The sequence below is a fragment of the Silene latifolia genome, chromosome X (genome assembly GCF_048544455.1).
Source record: "Silene latifolia isolate original U9 population chromosome X, ASM4854445v1, whole genome shotgun sequence".
Taxonomy (NCBI): Eukaryota; Viridiplantae; Streptophyta; class Magnoliopsida; order Caryophyllales; family Caryophyllaceae; genus Silene; species Silene latifolia.
Window position 1 is genome coordinate 144,516,074 of NC_133537.1, and position 15,660 is coordinate 144,531,733.

The following is a 15,660-nucleotide window of genomic DNA, read 5'->3' on the forward strand; positions in this document are numbered from 1 at the left end:
CAAAAAAAATTTAACCATTTCAGAAACTTATATAAGCAATTTTTGTCTATTGTTAATGCTTTCTATAATTAATTCCTTATGAAATTGTAACCTAGTTTCCCATCCTACTGAACTATCGAATCAACTAAATGCATCAGTACTGAAGTACTGAACTATCGACTCAAATAAAATATTTCTCTTGAAAACTGTTGTATGTGTATTGGATTAGTAAAAGTAATTATTTTTTCTTTTGTACTCGTACATGATTAATACATTGAGATTAAAATAAAAAACACAAAAACCCCAGAGAGAAGAACATGAGCGACGACTGAAAAGAAGACTACGTAGTTTTGAGATTAACTCCCCTACTAATGGCAAGGAAGTCAAATCTGCAACGACAAAGGGAGATGACACTAAGAGGAAGGAGTGTTCCAGGGGCAAAATCCTTGGCCGTAGAAAACTCTGAACAGGAAGAAGTAGAAAACTCGGTTTCGCATGAAACTAGGGCAGGACCAGATGTTGATGAGGGACGTAAGACAAAAGATATAAATGAGATTAATGGAATCCCTGAACTAGTAGTTGAAACGGATGAAGAGGAAGAAGAAGATGAAGAAGATGACATTGAGAATGAGGAGGAGGAGGAAATTGTGTAGGAGACAGTAGAACAGAGTCCTATTGTTAGCGAGGAAGAACCAAAAACAAAGAACGACGATATGTTGCAATTACAACTGGAGGATGTTGAAGAGGAAATTGAATATTGGAGTCAGGCGGTGTTGTGCTTTATTCTGGGAGCAAATCCATCGTGGGAGGTGGTTGAGGGTTTCATAAGGAGGATTTGGACGAAATTTAATATTTACAAAATTTCGTTCATGCCAAATGGTATTTTTTTGGTTAGGTTCAAATCAAATAGGAATGAAAGAGAAAGTCTTGAGTTCAGGGCACTATCTTTTTGACAATAAACCTATGATTGTTAAGGCTTGGTCTAGGGACATGGAAATGACAAAAGATGATGTGAAATCAGTCCTTGCCTGGGTTCAAATCCATAAATTACCTCTGAATTTTTGGGGTAAAGGGTTACCTAAAATAGCTGGTTTGATTGGGAAGTACGCTAAATGTGATGCAGCTACTCAGGATAGAACAAGGTTGGGGTATGCACGGGTTATGGTAGAACTGATGGTGGACCAATAGCTGCCTGCACAGATTGCGTTTAAGGATGAAAAAGGCATAGTCATCAGGGTTGATATAGAATATGAGTGGAGACCTGTTAAATGTAAGAAATTCCAAGGCATGGGGCATGAGATGGAGCATTGTAGAAAAGGAAATCAGGGAGATGATGGAAAAAAACCAGTTAAACAGGTATGGAGAGTCAAGAAGACTGTTGGGATAAAAAAACCAGTTGCAGTACCACAGGAGGGCAATCTGCCTTTGACTAAGACAAACAATCCAATGGTAACTGGCTTTGTAACCCCACGCAAGAGATTAGTCAGAATGCATAGAGAGGAAGGAGACAGGAGTGGATATAGTGCTGAGACTTTTGGTGCTCACTCCTATAAAGAAGTACTGACATCTCCCTCAAAAAGGAATGGTTCTGATATTGGTAATGGTCATCCTAATTCTCTTCTTTTACTTAATGGATAGAATAGGATTTTGGAATGTGAGGGGAATGAATAGGGTGAATAAGCAAAAGTTTATTAATTTTTTTATGCAAAATAAGGGTGTTGGTTTGTTTGGCTTGTTAGAAACTAAAATAAAGAGCAAGGTGCTTAGTAAAGTTGTAAATAATTTCAATAATTGGTGCATTTCAACTAATAATGGTTACCATAAGAATGGGAGAATATGGATTCTTTGGGATCCTAAGGCTTTCAGAATACAGTTCCTTGAATACAATGCTCAATTCATTCATATGAAAGTTGAGGCATTGGTAACCAGGAGTACTTTCTATCTTACAATGATATATGCATTTAATGGCATTCAAGAGAGGACTCCTCTGTGGGATCATCTGAGAAAGATTGTTGGTCAAGCTGATGGTTCTTGGGCCATGGCTGGTGACTTTAATTGTGTGCTGTCAGCTACTGAGAGAGTGGGAGGCAATACTACTAATGCTGAGATTGAGCCATTCAGAAGTTGTATTGAGGATTGTGAAGTAGTAGATATTCAGGCTACTGGCTCTTTGTTCACCTGGAATAATAAGCAGCAGCCTGTGGATAGAATCTACAGTAGGATTGACAGGTTTATGGTTAATAAAGCTTGGAGTGATCATTTTCCTGAGCTATATGCTAACTTCCTCCCTGAGGGTATGATGGATCATACTCCTTGCTTGATTTGCAGCTCTACTCAGGTCCATTAACCCAAAAGCTTCAAATACTATAACATGTGGGGTGCTTCTAAGGAGTTCGTGCCTCTCATCAAAAGGTGTTGGAGTTATACAATTCAAGGTACACCTCTTTTCAGGGTGACAAAAAATTTGAAGTTGTTGAAGCCTGCTCTGAAAGATTTGAATAGAGAGAAATTTAGTGACATTGAGAATGCCACAGCTATTAAGCAGAGTAGTGTAGCTGAACTGCAGGGTATGATAGGAAAGGATCCCTCTAATATGTACCTTGTAACTGAGGAGTTTGAAGCTTCTAAGAATTTGAGGGAGCTGACTGAGGCTAGGGACAGTTTCTTGGCTCAGAAATCTAAAATACATTGGCTGCAGCAGGTGGATACCAACAGCTCTTATTTCCATGGAATGCTCAAAAAAATAAGGAATGGAAATAGGGTCCTGATGATTGAGGATAGGACTGGTAATTTATGTGATACTCCTCAAAAGATACAAAATGCTTTTCTGGAATATTACCAGGGCTTGCTTGGAGATAGCAAGGAGACAAAAAGGGTACACAGGAGAATTATTGAGAAAGGGACTAGATGCAATGCTGATCATCATGCAATGCTGTGTAGACCAGTCACTGGTAAGGAGGTCAAGGATATTGTGTTTGGCATTCCTGACATCAAGTCACCCGGACCTGATGGTTTCACAAGTAAGTTCTTCAAAGATGCTTGGAGTGTGATAGGTGGAGATGTAGTATCTGCAGTTTTTATTCACAAGAAGCTCCTCAGGCAAGTCAATGCTACAACTCTTACTCTTGTTCCCAAATGTGAGAGACCTCAGAGTGTCCTTCAGTTTCGTCCTATAGCATGCTGCAATGTCATTTACAAAATCATATCAAAGCTGCTGTGTTCTAGATTAGCTGATGTCATGCCTAGCATCATTGATCAAAACCAGGGGGCCTTCATACAAAATAGGAGCATCCAAGAGAACATACTTATTTGCCAAGACCTGATAAAGTTGTATGAAAGACGTAATGCTACTCCTAGGTGTATGTTTAAGATAGACCTACAAAAAGCTTATGACACAGTGGAATGGACCTTTGTTGAACAGCTGTTAGATGCTTTTAACTTCCCCACTGACTTTAAAGAGATGGTATTGCAATGTATCACTACTGCAAGCTTCTCTTTATCTCTAAATGGGGACATGTTTGGGTATTTTCATGGTAAGAGGGGTCTTAGACAGGGGGATCCCCTTTCTCCCCTTATCTTTACCTTATGTATGGAGTATCTTACCTTTACTTTGAAATTTGCAGCAGAGAAGTATGAGTTTAACTACCACCCCTTATGCAAAGAAATCAAACTGGCAAATCTTATGTTTGCAGATGATGTTCTCATGTTCAGTAGAGGGGATGCTTGCTCCATGATGATATTACTCAAATCTTTCTCTACTTTTTCCAAGGCATCTGGACTACAGGTAAGTGCTGCTAAATCGAATGCTTATTTCCAAGGAGTACCAGAGGACATAAAACATGATATTCTGAGAGTGTCTGGGTTTGTGGAGGGCAGGCTGCCTTTCAAGTATCTTGGGATGCCTATACAAACTACCAGATTGAAGAAAAGTGACTGTGAGTGTTTGGTAGAAAAGATCTGCAGTAGAATACACAATTATGGGGCAAAAAAGTTCTCTTATATATGCTGGGAGATTGGTGTTGGTTAAGTCAGTGCTCTCAACTTTGCATTCATATTGGGCTTCAATGTTTGTGCTCCCAAAAGGAATCATCAGTAGAATAGAAGCTACATGTAGAAATTTCTTATGGGACAACAGCTCTGATTACAGGAGGGTTCCACTGGTAGCTTAGGAAAAAATGAGTTGTACTAAAGAAAAGGGAGGATTAGGGATCAAAGACAAGGAAACTATGAACAAGGATATGATAGGCAGACTGGTTCACTGGATAATGGAAGAGAGGGACTATATTTGGGTGAAGTGGGTTCATCAGAACTATTTAAAAGGAAAAGTTTGGCTGGATTACAAACCTTCTGTTAACTCCAGTTGGGTTTGGAGAAGGATCTGCAAAGTCAAGGAAGAGATGCTAACTGGGTAAAATGATGGTACTTGGACTGCACAGGCCATGTATACCCCTGCTATGGATTATGAGTGGCTTAAGGATAGGAGACCTGCCGTCACTTGGTCTAAATGGATATGGAATGAGCATGTAGTGCCTAAGCATCAATTTATAGGGTGGTTATATGCACATGGAGCTATGAGGACGAAGGATAAACTGATTAAATATGGCTTGGAGATTGATGACAGCTGCTTCTTATGCAACCAGACTGCTGAAAGCCTAGACCATCTATGGTGTGACTGTATATACAGCAGAAAGGTAGTGCAGGAGATGAGTCAGAGGTTGAATATTGCGTTCCCTGTCACTGATGTGTTAGGCTGGTGCACACAGATGACAGGTACAGCTATGCAGAAGGGGGTGCAGCTTGCCCTGTTGTGAGGGATGGTGTATCAAATATGGCAGCAATGAAACAAAAGTAGAATGGAGGGGATTCTGATGAGACCTGAAAGAACATTCAGTCAAATTATTGCGGAGATTAAAGCAAGGATACGAGGAAGAGATTTCAGAATGATCACAAAGACGGACTTAGATTGGTTACAAAGCAAGGAACTATATGTACTGGACACTTAATAATGCTTGAGAAACTCTTGTACCATATTTTTTGACATTTAATAGAAATACTCACATATTACCAAAAAAAAATGCATTATGTTTTCTTTTTCCTGAAATCAAATGCATACTTATTTTCTATCTTGGATTAGTCTTTCTATGTTTTCGAGATGACACATCTAACTACTGAGGATAGTGATTTTTTAAACCCTGAATTTATGCATTTCATATTAGATGCAGATTTAGCACACTCATATAAGAACTCAAAACAACTTTTATGAATTTATGAGGCCAAGCTATATATCATTTTTGGTATGTTAGCCAGGGATTATTATTATTTAACCTAGGAACCAATAGTGGTCATAGTTGTACATAATAACAATAATGATAGCATGATCAGACAATTTACAATATGAATATGAGAATGCCTGTTAATAACTTTTCGTATAATTTTTCAAAAAATTGCTACCTAATTTTTTGTTTAATGCTCGGTCAGATTCAGAGCGATTGGGAAACTTGGATGGGAAACAAGTTTAGCATATCACTGAACTTACAGTATACATCAAAGAGTTGGAAGATCAAAACATAACTTTAACTCAAAATGTAATTCTTGTGTATGTAAATGAATTCTAATTCTGTGCTGATGCTATTTTTTTTAACATAATTTATTTGTATATTTTGTAAGGTTGAAGAGCTTATTCAGTTTTAGACACTAGCTAATATGGCCTTTGGGTGATACCATAATCTTTCAAGTTTAACTTAATATAAGTCATTATTTAACTATGATTTTTGTCCTTTTATAATATAACTCATGTTGCTCAGAGTTATTTAATTTCCCACACCAACAAGGAAGTTACTCCGTTGAAATTCTAGCAAAGCAAGAGGAGATCAATTGCTAAGGAACTGTGTTCTTCGCAAACTTAGTGGTGTTAAGGTACTTAATTCTTACTGGATCAGCGATGTTTCTTACTTTATTCATCATTGTTACCATCTCGCTTGGTTTATCTTTATCAGCAGACTCTAATGTTTCTTGGACCCTTTCACCTTTAGGACCATTCCTGCGTTCAAACCGATACTCAAGATTGGTGTTTGTTGTGTTTTCAGCATGCCGAAGACAAGTCATTTAAATATCTAGGTGACAATTCTAGGTGTAAACCTAATCCATCTGTTTACTGCTGCTGGAGCTAATTTTTGGGAAAATGCATCTGTTTATGAATCTTCAGGAAAAACCCTTGTCGGTATGGCAGAAGTTGAAGCGGCCATACAGGAAATGTTCCAGGCTCCTCACGTTCAGGTGAGTGTATTGCTAGTAGTTGTGATACTTAAAATACAGTAATGTATGTGTCTCGTTAGTTATATAGGATCTTCTATGTTGATATTTTGTTTTCTCGTTAACTTTGTTGTGTTTAACCAGATTCTCTTGGTAATATGCCCAATGGGAGATGAGCAAATCTGAGGCTGCCAAGTAGTCTTGTCTCTTCGGCCTTTTTTTTTTAAACAATTAGTCAGTTTACATATCGGTTTATATTTTTGTATAGGTTAGTCGTCTAAGTAAATTTGACACATTATGTAGATGAAATTTTTTTGTAATTGGCTTTCGATAACTGATTGATTGTATACAGATATTTTTTGTTGATTATGGAATCATTTTGCATTGTCATCATGTGTACGACTAATATGGGCAACAGCATAATATTTTTTTTATATAAAAAATAATAATTATAGACATCGGATTTTTGCAAAAAAATGATGTCCATTGATCAAATAGACATCGGTTTTCCTAAAAATCTGATGTCTATTGATCAAATAGACATCGATTTTCCTAAAAATCCGATGTCCATTGATCAAATAGACATCAATTTTCCTAAAAATCCGATGTGCAAATTTTAATGGACATCGGTTTAAAATCCGATGTCCATTAATCCACAATGGACATGACCAAACTCTACATCGGTTGTGTATCCGATGTCCATATAGCGAAAAGTCCGATGTCCATCACAAGTTTTGTAGTAGTGACGAAATCAACAGAAGACGAAGGAAGAAGAAGAGAAGCAGGAACGGCGGCAACCTCAGGAAGAGGCGCAGGAAGTGTTGCGTCCTTTCCAAGAGGCGCAACTGTTGCTGCGTTCCTTCTCGACGTCTGTCTCCTGTTAATCCGTAAAAAGGGTTTAAAACAAAGGGTTTTTAGAAATCGGTTTTAATTGTATTTTCGACATAAATCTTACAATATGATTACAACAATAAAGAACAATAAATAAAGGAGAGATCTACACCCTTAGACTTACATGTTTGACGAAACGAGATGAACTAAGTTAACGTTTAGTGATGCTCGACTCGAATGTAGACGAAAGTGCCCTCATAAGAGGAAAAAGACTAAGATTGATTAAGTTGATTATTGTGGAGTTGGTCAAATTGGTCGGTCATGCAAAACAAGGCTGGTACTCAGAAGGATCCGAGCTTACGTGGTCGAATGTGTTGTAAATCTAGATCTCTTTATATAACATATTCATATATGTTTCAAATTTATTTAGTCATAAAATAAATTGCAAATCTTACGCATGCAAACTAAAATAGATAAGTGAAGAAATCATTTTCTCACCATATGAATTTCAGTCAAATGGGCACCAACAAGATCACCTTCTTGTTAGTTCTTGAGCTTTCCAATATTAGATGAACATACATGACCTCAAAATAGAAGCCCTCCAATTAGTAGCACCCAAGACTATCCCTTAATCCCACAAATAAACATGTACTAGATGTTTGTAATGTAGTTTACCTTAAAATCTATTACTAATACTCATATACTACTTCTAGTATTATTAGTGTTTGATTTTCACAAATTAGATTCATCAAACTTGAATTTTTGATGAACAAGAGAGAGAAGTAGTTGGTTTTCATAAAAACATGAGAGAATGATAAAAATAAGAAAAATCTACTCTACCCTCTTGCCAAAACCGGTTGGTAATAGTATATAGACCAAATTTTTCTTTTTCTTTTTGTCTTCACAAGACAAATTGGTGTAAGGCTTTTTCATGGCCATGTCACTATCAAGTGTCATAGACAAATGAATAAGGCAAATGAATAAGACCAAAACCCACTAAAACACCCACCTAATTTCGGTTTACATGTTGTAATATGGAGTCCATTTTATTTTTGTCAATTGTACAATTGTATGTCATGTGACATGTGACATGTCTTATGTCATGTTTTAATTTAAAATGCATATTTAACAAATTAAATATCATTTACAAATTAAATAAATCATATTTAACAAATTGACTAGTAATATAAAATTACTTTCTCATAAAATGGTCATTTAATTACTAGTTAGTATAATTCACAATATCTTGTAATTATAACTAACCTATCATTCTCATCTCGCGTGTTTCGCAAACACCGATTAACTTTAGTAATATAACTTCTTAAATTACTAAATAAAATCTCATTTAATCACATTATAATAAGATGTCATTTATTTTTTTTCTTATAATAATTTGTTCAATTTTAAGGAATTAATTAATCTGTATCGGTATACAATTAATTAACCTTTTCAATTAAGGGAATCGTCCTTTAGGTGTGACCTCAAGGGATCAACTGGTCACCACCGTCCCACGACAGTAATGTCAAACTCTAGCCAGCCAATCATTACCGATATGTGTGGACCAGTTGACTATATATATAATGTATCATCCCTTCCGTATTCTTTGTAATGAGATTTAATAATGATATTTAAATCATGTGATCGCACTATTGTTGAGGACACATTTCCCAACAATCTCCCACTTGTCCTCGACAAGTGTGCGTCACCAATTCTCTTGTCCTATTACTATCTCCCACTCAATGCAAGGTGTCTTTCGGGTCGTACTTGCAAGTGATCATATCGAGAGTGGTTTCCTCGATCTGGAGAATACCTGATTGATCGGAATTTATCCACCATGGATTCATTCCGAGCGTGGCCACGCATTTCCAGTTCATTACTCCTCGAGTGGCCCTGAGATATTGTTTTAACCCTGACAAGGGGGTGGACAATTCCTATCGCACTCATTCCCTTCGACTAGCCACAACCATCATAACCCAAAATATGCCCATTTGACCCCATTTACGAAGGTCGTAGTAACACAAATCAAAGTTAATCTGAAACTGTGCCATCATAGGCGAACAGTCTTTAGTCAAAAGAATCGACTCATTAGAATACTATAGTAGCTCTTGCCACGACCAGGCTATATAAATTTGCCATAACTCTATAAACGGTCACTGCCCGACAAAGTGTTCCTAACAGTCTTCCTATGTGATCGACTAGTCATCTCACATGACTCTATGGCACTTGAACTTGCCATCAATCGCATCACACTCTAGTCACTTCGAGACGTCACCTCATACAAGTGACTATGGGCGAATACCATGTTAATCCGTGTTCACTTTAACGGGGTTCAATGTTGTCTCTACAACCCGTTTGGATGTAACAAAGTATAATAAAAAAGTTTTAAAGTAAAACTCGAACGACAAATGCGATTATCACATATGAATAGTCAATGCCTGATTACTATTTCATGTTCTATAATCTAATTTGATCTTGTACGTAGTTGTTCATTTCAATTTAATTGAAATGACATGACTCATCATGTTTAGCCTTTGAGAAGGCTTTGGTTAGTAGGTTTTATCAACTTCTTGTACCTTACTCAACCTTACTACATACTCGTTTTCCTTTGTAATGTATACATTTGCATTACAAAACTTTCTGAGTACGTGTCGAGATCCAATCAAGACATAGGCCCTCTAGCCTAAGAATAGCTCCCACTGTTTTCACAGTGTGCGGGACTCATCCTCTTGCACATCTCATGATTGCAAGTGTACTCAATTCGATTACTTAAATTCGATTTTGAAAACAACTCATCATACTCAAAGTATATGAAGTGTTATACATCATTACTCATTTAATTGTTCCGGCAGCGGAAGCAAATGAAATCAATCAAATATGTTCAATTTAATTGAACTAGTCATGAATCTTATCAACATAAGACTTCTTACTGACGCTAATATCATGTTTATTTATCTTCATAAAACGGATATTCAAGATGTATTATAATACTCCAAAATTCTTAAATCATTCTCAATGATCAATATGTCATCTACATATCGGACTAAATAAAATTTCCGTAACTCCCACTAAAATCCATGTATAAAAACAACTTCTCGTCTTATCGAGAAAAGTTTTATAACATGATCAAAACATTGATTCTAACTCATTGATGTCCTACTTAAGATCCTCTCTTAAGTTTCACATTATCTTAGGATTGCAAGAATCTACTAAACTCAAGACATGTATTGAATACATTCCTTCTATTGAAGAAGTGCGTTTTAGATTCACTCGCTATGTATTTCATAATAATGAAACACAATCCCTAAGAAGATCCAAATAGACTTAAGCATTTCAACTAGCGCAAAACCCTTTGCCACCAATCAAGCTTTGAAAACTGTCTTTATTAGTGTAAAACCCTTTGACACTAATCAAGTCTTTTATTTCGGATTTTCATGGCTCTAAGCCTTGTATTGAGTTGTGACTTAAACACTCTTATGTAAGTCATTTGTTGATTACTTTCCAGAAGTAATTAACTTGAATCAAACAATTTCTTTGTAAGTTATAAGCTTTTTACTTTCTTAAAAGTAGCATGAATTCATCATTTTCAACAAGTGATGAATTTAACCTCCTAGGTTTTGAAGAAACAACGTCTTACACAAAATATCTCATGTAGCCAAGAAAGACCAGTTTCTTGCGATATAACATTCTCTGTGGCATTCTTTGTGGCTCTTGAATAATTTCTCCCACTCTGTCTTCTAAAAATAAACTTGTATTTTAGAAAGACAGCTTCACGAGCCACAAACCCGTCGTACTCGTGATAATTGAAAGGGAAAAATGAGCATTTGTTTCTTGTGAAAACTTACAAACATGGTACCCTACCATTTCATATCTCATATGAATCGTTTTAGATTTAGTGGAAAAATAATTTAGACAAAATGAAAAAAATCCCCAAAAGGATCAAGTAACTCAAAGTAACTTGATCGAAGTCCAAACCTTATCGAATAGCGTTTGAATTCTTATCCAATCATACATTATCCCATAATGCGTGTTAAGAGAGATTAATTTGTGATGCTATATCACAATTCATTTGGTTTATATCAAAGTCTTCACTTTGATAATCCCATCACGACTAAATCGTGATTCTTTGAACTCTTTGAAATTCTTCAAAGATTTCTCTATTTACCTTATTAAGTGAACATATTAGTGTCAACTTAAATCGTTGGTAAAAGATAATGATCAACCTATTTTGGATCGATGATTTACAACCTCGATCTCCTTTTCAACCAAAAGGCACGAGACATCTTGCTTTGAATACAAGATACGCATATACCATTAACAATCTAATGGTTTCAAGAGTACTCGATAACTCTTTGCGTTTATCATTCCAAAATCTAAGGTTTGATCTTGGGTTATCAATTTGAGTCTTGCATCATCTTTATGATATATCATTCTAGTTTGGTTTAGAATATTATCACCTTGATAATGGGCTAGCCATACATCAAATCGTGGTGCATAGGGTCACAAAAGTGAAACCTCTTTTGTATCTTAACAAGTTTATTTTCTTATTTAGAGTTTATGCACTTAATAGTCACAATTAAGTAGAACTTTAAATCCAAAAACTAGATTGAGTACACAACTACTCTATCTCTCGACATAATTGTTGCTAGTCGTCATATTCTAATCATCCTATATATCAAGTACAATGATGAAAACCTCCATTGGTTTCTAATATTGACGAAGTAGTACTAGCAAAATTTATGTTAATCATATAAACATTTAAAGAAGAAGATCCTATTAGATGTCCCACAACTAATTTGTTGATTCTTCAATAATTTGGGGTAGTTTCCTTTCTAGTGTCCAACATTTAAGACAGTGGAAACTTTATCGGTCGGGATTGATAGGTTTAGTATCGTTATTTCTCAATAACTTTACTTTTAGCATTACCTTGTATCAATTCCATTATAATTTTTACTTCTTGAACCTCGTCCTCATCTTAACGGTTTAAGAGAATGCTCCCACTCATTTCAATGAGTCTTTGCTTTGAGAAGCAAAATTGAATTCATGAAGATTACTCTTCATTTGTTCGTTTTAGTCTTAAAACTTTCATTGAAGTGGTTGCGTTATTTTGGTCAATTTTGATTTCCAACAAATCTAGTTATCAAAACAATTTATCGCTTCAAGGTACTTAATTCAATTAAGTATATGAATAACAATTCATTATAAGTAGATGTGTTAGTCAAGAATCAAAAACCTGTTTGATAATGAATAACCTTTATCTATACTCTTTAAAAGAGATCCTTAGCAATGGTTCATTTGAGGTTTTAGAAGCAAATTCATATTTGTCTTTAGTTACGATGTTTTAATGGAGGTTTTGAAAAATCGAAATGATATCATATATGAATTGTGGTAAAGAAATAGAACAATATAATAACGGAATAGTGGAAAACTTAACATTTATCGTTTTAATAATACTTGTAAATAACAAGTAAAGCATTTACATAGTGACCTCTACCCAACTATGATAAATGATTCCGAGATCCACATTCATATTAACTTGGGCACGGGATAGCCGATGGAACCCTTATCAATATAACTTGGTGGACTAACTCTTTAATCGATTCTACTTTTAGAACTCTCGGTCGATAAAATTACTTTAATATTTATCTATAGCCCGGAACACATGCGACTACGGTCACGAAAACTTCCGTTGAGCTCAATCCAAATTTCGAATAAATGTGTCCATGATCCAAACCCACATTAACTTGGGCACGGGATAGCCGATGAAACCCTCATCAACATGAATTCGGTGGATAGACATTTATCACCCACTTCCCCTACGTAACAAGGTTTGTACCCCGGGATGGCCGAGTGCACTCCCTCATGAAATAGGTTTTCATGGTTTCTACTTTTTGGTAAGGTTATGTCTCAATTGTTTATTTTTAGCGAGAGGTCATGTCAATTTATTATCTATCACGTTTTAAGTGAACTACGATAATTTTAATTGACACGGTCGATGAACTCGATAAAATGATAATGCATATTTTAGTTATGGCGATTTAGCGATGCATGCGACATATAAATAAAATGCAAAGCATAAATTAAATCCTAGTATGGCCTTCCTAAAAAAAAGAAAATCCAATTAAATATTACATATTCGGAAACCAACTCCATTGGTCCCTTGAACTTCGGTTGTGGCACGCATCTCGAGGTAACACCGTCTTTATGTATCGCCATCTTGAAGAAATCCGTCTTTGGGAACTCCAAAATGAATAAAATTACATAATAAATTACATAATTTCCTATTATACATTTGTAACTATAATAAAATAAATCTATTAAATTACAAGACGGTGATACGAGATCACAATAAAATTACAATCGAATCGATATTCCCATACATTTCTGGTAATACCAGTTAAAAACCAAGGCCATACTAAGTAAAAATTACATAATTCAAAAATTACATAAAATAAAATTATGACAATCATAAAGAAAATGCAGCATTATAATATGTATGAACATGCTCAATTTTATGCTAAATCGCCTTTAAGGAGCCAATATCGTATATTACACGGTTTTTACGGATTTGCATGATTCAACGTTTTATAATCACAAAAATTACATAAATTCATATTTATGCACAAGTTAATTACCCTAACCAACTTATGACTCAAAATTAGTCTCCACTAACTATTTGACCATAATTAACTTATATTTCTAAAATTGTTCATTAATGGACCTAAAATTACAATAAAAAGCTATAAACTTCAAATAAATCACAAAAATTTCAAATAAATTTGAAATTTGAAATTTAAACTCATGAACATTCTGGAAAAAAAACCATGACACTCATAATGTTCAAAAACTCAGGTTAAAAATATTTCGAAAGTTATCGGGAAAAACAATGTTGCGGTTTATCGGATTTATCAATAAAAATCATAAAAACATGAGAAAAATTATATTCATCAATTTTTTAATTTTGGATCTGAAAAAGATAATAAAATGCAACATGTGACGTTTTTCCTTAGTCATGAAGTATGTTTTAGCAATTTTTCACTAATTAAGTCACTATTTATGCTATTTTCATCAAAAATCCATAAATCATGCATGAAGACTTCATTATAGCCTATTATTTTACACACATCTTGTAAAATTGCACATTACAACATACTAAATTTCTATGACCATATTCAAAATATTTCTCATATTAACCTATTTTTCATCTAAATCCGATTTTTATCATGAAAAATCCATTTTTCGAGCATAAGAACTCATAAAATTATGAAAATTTCCAGATCATCTAAAACTAATATATGTGAAAACATATCGAAAAACCACTGGAAAATTCGAAGTTTAGCTAATTTTCGTCCAAAAATGACATTTTTATCATAAAAATCACATTTTAATGTCAATATTATATAAAATGAACAATAAAATCCATAAATTAACCAAAATATCCTAAATACATTTTAGGATCAGAAACTTTAACATGCATAAATTATTTTCGTGATATATCATAATATCACAAATTTACAAGTTTTGTTTGTTAATCATATAACTCGGAAAAACAATAACCGATTTGCATGCAAACAACCTTGTGCTCTGATACCGCTTGTTGGAAATCTAGATCTCTTTATATAACATATTCATATATGTTTCAAATTTATTTAATCATAAAATAAATTGCAAATCTTATGCATGCAAACTAAAATAGATAAGTGAAGAAATCATGAATTTCGGTCAAATGGCCACCAACAAGATCACCTTCTTGTTAGTTCTTGAGCTTTCCAATATTGGATGAACATACATGACCTCAAAATAGAAGCCCTCCAATTAGTAGCACCCAAGATTATCCCTTAATCCCACAAATAAACATGTACTAGATGTTTGTAATGTAGTTTACCTTAAAATCTATTACTAATACTCATATACTACTTCTAGTATTATTAGTGTTTGATTTTCACAAATTAGATTCATCAAACTTGAATTTTTGATGAACAAGAGAGAGAAGTAGTTGGTTTTCATAAAAACATGAGAGAATGAAAAAAATAAGAAAAATCTACTCTACCCTCTTGCCACAACCGGTTGGTAATAGTATATAGACCAAATTTTTCTTTTTCTTTTTGTCTTCACAAGAGAAATTCGTGTAAGGCTTTTTCATGGTCATGTCACTATCAAGTGTCATAGACAAATGAATAAGACAAATGAATAAGACCAAAACCCACTAAAACACCCACCTAATTTCGATTTACATGTTGTAATATGGAGTCCATTTTATTTTTGTCAATTGTACAATTGTATGTCACGTGACATGTGACATGTCTTATGTTATGTTTTAATTTAAAATGCATATTTAACAAATTAAATATCATTTACAAATTAAATAAATCATATTTTACAAATTGACTAGTAATATAAAATTACTTTCTCATAAAATGGTCATTTAATTACTAGTTAGTATAATTCACAATATCTTGTAATTATAACTAACCTATCATTCTCATCTCGCGTGTTTCGCAAACACCGATTAACTTTAGTAATATAACTTCTTAAATTACTAAATAAAATCTCATTTAATCACATTATAATAAGATGTCATTTATTTTCTTTCTTATAATA

At 34.3% G+C, this 15,660-nt stretch overlaps 1 protein-coding gene across 1 annotated transcript; it reads left to right on the forward strand.

The window, feature by feature from the left end:
- The first annotated feature begins 350 nt into the window (after positions 1-350).
- Positions 351-2,326, forward strand: LOC141618483 (uncharacterized). The gene is made up of 4 exons (XM_074435597.1): positions 351-510; positions 875-1,137; positions 1,180-1,576; positions 1,719-2,326. Exons 1-4 carry the CDS (start codon positions 351-353, stop codon positions 2,324-2,326), a joined length of 1,428 nt encoding a protein of 475 aa, XP_074291698.1.
- Positions 2,327-15,660: the final 13,334 nt, after the last annotated feature.